Consider the following 6,020-nt stretch of genomic DNA (forward strand, 5'->3'; position numbering starts at 1 on the left):
AAAAACCCAGAAGTAAATGCTCCGGTTTTTAAATGTTTTATGGAACACGAATATCCAACGCGGCTTCCGCTTGAATGTAAGAAGCTCTTGCAACCAATCGGAAGCTGCGCCTTGTTTGTTGAATGTTTTGGAAGTCGAACGGTCTTCCGGAACGGATTACGTTCAACAACCGAGGTTTGACTATACAGGAAATTTAATCCTTGGATCTTGGCAAGATGTCTTTCACTGTGCTGCTGTGTGAGCTAAGTCAGTCTCCTATCCCAAACAACAATAGCACTGGCAACCAGGAAATCAAATCCAAAACCTATCAAGTCATGAAGCAATGTGGTGAGTGTCTACTGCTATCCTTTCAGTGATATAATGTAACCTTGAGCTGAGAGCTGAGAGAATGGGTGCTTGACCTTTAAACAGCAGATTGCCTGGGCCAGCTAGGGCCATCATATTACAAGGGGACTGGTTTCCTCTTGTATAGGCCCCAGTTTTGTAGACGGTTGAGACTCCCAGGGACAATGAACCCCTCAGTTCTATAACAATAGAAGGGATTTGATTAACTACATAGTGGAACATATAGTTCAGAATATTGTACTCTGTAAAGAAATTCAGAACAATTATCCTAGCATTAATTGTTTTTTGAGCGCTTGACATTCCTGTGGCTTTTTTATGATTTCCCTTGCCTCCTTGCAACCCAACCCCACCTCCCAAGCTATTTTGAAGGATCTCCTGACCCTCCAGCGCAGACCAGGGGAGTGGGGTGGGGGCTGCAGGAGAGACTGCGTATTGGAGGGTGTTCCACTCTCAGAAGGCTCAAACACTCTTCCATCAGTAGAGGGATGCTAACTGTATATAATTCGCTGCTTTCAAATGCAAGGGGTGAAAAAAGAGCATGGGGCCACAAAGGGATGATGGTGTCATGTTATTGACTTGTCATGTTACTGAACTCAGCAATGTTACTGAACTTGTCATGTTACTGAACTCCGGAGTTAGGTAATTCTGGGGCTTACATAATCGGAAATTGAGTAAGTTACACAGATACATTTAAGAAAGTCCTGCATGCTGCTACAACCTCCCACGCTTGTCAAGGGTCACTACATTTTGAAATATGATGAAACAGAGGACAAACATCCCTTGTAGTCAGTAAATGTCAACCCTTCCCCCAAAATCATGTTTTTATCAATGAAGGCGGAAGTTCTATCAGTGACCATGTTCAGTGTCTTGGGCAAAGGATGGCATCAGTCCTAGAGGATGTTAGACTTGCCAGCCACTATGTGTACCCTGACAACTCCTGCAACATTATTTAGCAGATATATTTCTATCCTACCTGTCAATGGAACATTTTTTGGAGTTGCTTAGAAAACAAGCAAAGCGTTAGCAGAAATGAAACAGTGAAAGTTAGGGTTCCTTAAAAGGATGGAATGCACACACCCCAAATAAGAATGGTTTTGACATGGCACCTAAATCTCATAGGAAGGATGCACCTGGTAAACTGCCCTGGAGTGGGCATTCCAAAAGCAAGCCACTAGTAACAAGCAGGTCCAGCATTTAGTCACTGCCAGCAGGACAACAGAAGAAGAGACTTTCCCTATGACTTCAATTACCTGGTGGGTCTTTATGTAAGCAAGTGGTCCTTGTGATGCAATGTCTTTCAAGGATGAAACTAGCACTTTCAAGTGTGCCCAGAAATATGCTAGGGATTCTATTTTAAAGCTGGTGATGTTCTGAGAACAACATATGCCCTTTCATTTTTCTATTACAGAATAAATTTGTACATGGTGTGCATGTCAGTTGTTCACTGTCCTGAAATGTTGGTTGTGAGTCGAGGCCCTGCTCCCTGCTTTGTGATGAAATAAGACACATGGGATTTGATTCAGATTGTATCTTACCAACCCAGTGGTTTTTCCTACTTTCTTCAGTTTAAGCTTGAATTTTGCTATAAGAAGCTGATGATCTGAGCTACAGTCAGCTCCAGGTCTTGTTTTTGCTGACTGTATAGAGCTTCTCCATTTTTGACTTCTGTCCATCTGGTGAGGTCCATGTGTAGAGTCATCTCTTGTGTTGTTGGAAAAGAGTGTTTGTGATGACCAGCTTGTTCTCTTGGCAGAACTCTATTAGCCTTTGCCCTGCTTCGTTTTGAACTCCATGGCCAAACTTGCCAGTTGTTCCTTTTATCTCTTGACTCCCTACTTTAGCATTCCAATCCCCCATTATGAGAAGAACATCCTTCTTTGATGTCATTTCTATAAGGTGTTGTAAGTCTTCATAGAATTGGCCAATTTCAGTTTCTTCAGCACCAGCGGTTGGTGCATAAACTTGGATTACTGTGATGTTAAAAGGTCTGCCTTGGATTCGTATCAAGATCATTCTATCATTTTTGAGATTGCATCCCAGTACAGCTTTCACCACTCTTTTGTTGACTATGAGGGCCACTCCATTTCTTTTACGGGTTTCTTGCCCACAGAAGAAGATATGATAGTCATCTGAACCGAATTCGCCCATTCCTGTCCATTTTAGTTCACTGAAGGCCAGGATGTCAATATTTATTCTTGCCATCTCATTTTTGACCACCTCCAACTTACCAAGGTTCATGGTTCTTACATTCCAGGTTCCTAAGCAATATTTTTCTTTACAGCATTGGACTTTCCTTTCATTTCCAGGCATATAAACTTATGAATACACAGTGGAAGTGAGGAACAGGTTTAAGGATTTAGATTTGGTGGACAAAGTGCCTGAAGAACTATGGATGGAGGCTCATAACATTATACAGGAGGCAGCAACAAAAACCATCCCAATGAAAAGGAAATGCCAGAAAGCAAAGTGGCTGTCCAACGAGGCCTTACAAATAGCGGGGGAGAGAAGGCAAGCAAAATGCGAGGGAGATACTGAAAGATACAGGAAATTGAATGCAGATTTCCAAAAAAGAGCAAGGAGAGACAAGAAGGCCTTCTTAAATGAGCAATGCAAAGAAATAGAGGAAAACAACAGAATGGGAAGAACCAGAGATCTGTTCAAGAAAATTGGAGATATGAAAGGAACATTTCGTTCAAAGATTGCCATAATAAAGGACAAAAGTGGTAAGGACCTAACAGAAGCAGAAGACATCAAGAAGAGGTGGCAAGAATACACAGAGGAATTATACCAGAAAGATATGGATGTCTCGTACACCCCAGGTAGTGTGGTTGCTGACCTTGAGCCAGAAATCCTGGAGAGTGAAGTCAAATGGGCCTTAGAAAGCATTGCTAATAACAAGGCCAGTGGAAGTGATGATATTCCAGCTGAACTATTTAAAATTTTAAAAGATGATGTTGTTAAGGTGCTACACTCAAAATGCCAGCAAATTTGGAAAACTCAGCAGTGGCCAGAGGATTGGAGAAGATCAGTCTACATCCCAATCCCAAAGAAGGGCAGTGCCAAAGAATCCTCCAACTACCCCACAATTGCACTCATTTCACACACTAGCAAGGTTATGCTTAAAATTCTACAATGAAGCTTAAGCAGTAAGTGGACTGAGAACTCCCAAAAGTGCAAGCTGGATTTCGAAGGGGCAGAGGAACCAGAGACCAAATTGCAAACATGCGCTGGATTATGGAGAAAGCTAGAGAGTTCCAGAAACACATCTTCTTCTCTTTCATTGACTACAGAAATGCATTTCACTCCATTGACCACAGCAAACTATGGCAAGTTCTTAAAGAAATGGGAGTGCCTGATCACCTCATCTGTCTCCTGAGAAATCTCTATGTGGGAAAGGAAGCTATGGATATGGAACAACTGATTGGTTAAAAATTGGGAAAGGAGTACGACAAGGCTGTATATTGTCTCCCTGCTTATTTAATTTATATACAGAATTCATCATGCGAAAGGCTGGACTGGATGAATCCCAAGCCGGAATTAAGATTGCCGGAAGAAATATCAACAACCTCAGATATGCAGATGACACAACCTTGATGGCAGAAAGTGAGGAGGAATTAAAGAACCTTTTAATGAGGGTGAAAGAGGAGAGCGCAAAATATTGTCTGAAGCTCAACATCAAAAAAACAAAGATCACGTCCACTGGTCCCATCACCTCCTGGCAAATAGAAGGGGAAGAAATGGAGGCAGTGAGAGATTTTACTTTCTTGGGCTCCATGATCACTGCAGATGGTGACAGCAGTCATGAAATTAAAAGACGCCTGGTTCTTGGGAGAAAAGCAATGACAAACCTAGACAGCATCTTAAAAAGCAGAGACATCGCCTTGCCAACAAAGGTCCGTATAGTTATAGCCATGGTTTTCCCAGTAGTGATGTATGGAAGTGAGAGCTGGACCATAAAGAAGGCTGATCGCCGAAGAAATGATGCTTTTGAATTATGGTGCTGGAGGAGACTCTTGAGAGTCCCATGGACTGCAAGAAGATCAAACCTATCCATTCTTAAGGATATCAGCCCTGAGTGCTCACTGGAAGGACAGATCGTGAAGCTGAGGCTCCAATACTTTGGCCACCTCATGAGAAGAGAAGACTCCCTGGAAAAGACCCTGATGTTGGGAAAGATTGAAGGCACAAGGAGAAGGGGACAACAGAGGATGAGATGGTTGGACAGTGTTCTCGAAGCGATTAACATGAGTCTGACCAAACTGCGGGAGGCAGTGGAAGACAGGAGTGCCTGGCGTGCTCTGGTCCATGGGGTCACGAAGAGTCGGATACGACTAATCGACTAAACAACAACAACAACGACAAGACACATGGGATAAGTATTTTAGGTTAATGGGCTAAAAAAGGCCACAACTTTATTGGTTACAGAATGTGACTGGTACTGGCTTAGGCACTGGGTCCGAACAGACTATACTTGACTCCTGTCCACCCTGCAGGGAGTCACACAAGGGTTAACAACCTGTAGGGGGAGCTTGTTGATGCAAATCAACTGGAAGCTTTCCCCTAGAGTCACCAGAGGGTTGTTCCATGGCCCTAGCCACTACCTGGGCATCGGACAGGAACCACGACCACCAGATTCCTTTAATGGAACACCCTTCAAGGGATGGGTAGGTGATGGCCACAACCTCCCCTCCTGCTGTTCTTGAGTATTTTTGCTAGGAGATGTCCTTGACCTGTGTACCATGCCTCTTCCTTTCCTAGATGGAAAGATGTGGTTGGAACGTTGCCTTCGAGGGAATGTGGCCCGTGGCCTGCAAAAGGTTCTCCACCCCTGCTATACACATTTACCTGGGAGTATGTCACATGAGCTCACCAGGGCTTACTTCCGAGTAGACATGTATACAATTGCACTGTGGCTGATGTAATCATGATGCGGTTGGTCACATGCTGCCTAGTGCTTCGTTTACTTCCTTGTTAGTCTGCTGGGTGAATGTTCTACAGATGGTGGGCAGATCTTCATTTAATGTGGACATTTGGACACACTTGTTAATTTGAGTGCTATTGTTGCCTGGGATAGGAGACTGACTTAGCCCACATAGGATCCAGGATCCAAGGATCAAATTTCCTGTGCAGTCAAACCTTGGTTGTCGAACGTAATCCGTTCTGGAAGACCATTCGACTTCCAAAATGTTTGACAACCAAGGCGCAGCTTCCGATTGGTTGCAAGAGATTCTTGTACTCAAGCGGAAGCCGTGTCGGACGTTCGGGTTGCCAAAAAAATGGAAAACCGGAGCATTTACTTCCGGGTTTTTGGCGTTTGGGAGCTGAAATGGTAAAAAATCGGGCTGTTTGAGAACTGTGGTTTGACTGTATACTGCACAAATTTTCTTTATGGAATTATTATTATTTTAAAAAACATTATTATATTCTGTGATTTATATTCTGCAAATTTTTATAGAACTGGACTTTCTTAAAACCACAGGAAAGGGGGAAGCCACTCATATATTTTTGGTATTGCAGACATATTGGGTAGAACACAGATTTTCCATTCACTTGCTTGACAAGGTTGGCGACATCGGCATGATGGGGGATGTTCTGTTTCAAGAATATTGTTCTGATTCAGTGGGTAAATATTGAGTAGAACACAGATTTTCCATTCACTTGCTTGACAAGATTGG

At 43.1% G+C, this 6,020-nt stretch overlaps 1 protein-coding gene across 1 annotated transcript in view; it reads right to left on the reverse strand.

Moving 5' to 3' along the window:
• Nucleotides 1-5,239, reverse strand: part of LOC309336386 (inter-alpha-trypsin inhibitor heavy chain H3-like) — a gene marked incomplete at its 5' end in the record, with an annotated part of 66,655 nt that extends 61,416 nt beyond the window's left edge. Inside the window, one exon of the mRNA XM_081852002.1 lies at nt 5,226-5,239. Within this exon, the coding sequence (XP_081708128.1) occupies nt 5,226-5,239 (14 nt within the window). The remainder of the gene's footprint in view (nt 1-5,225) is intronic.
• Nucleotides 5,240-6,020: the final 781 nt, after the last annotated feature.

Source organism: Podarcis erhardii (genome assembly GCF_964252035.2).
Source record: "Podarcis erhardii genome assembly, chromosome: 2".
NCBI lineage: Eukaryota > Metazoa > Chordata > Lepidosauria > Squamata > Lacertidae > Podarcis > Podarcis erhardii.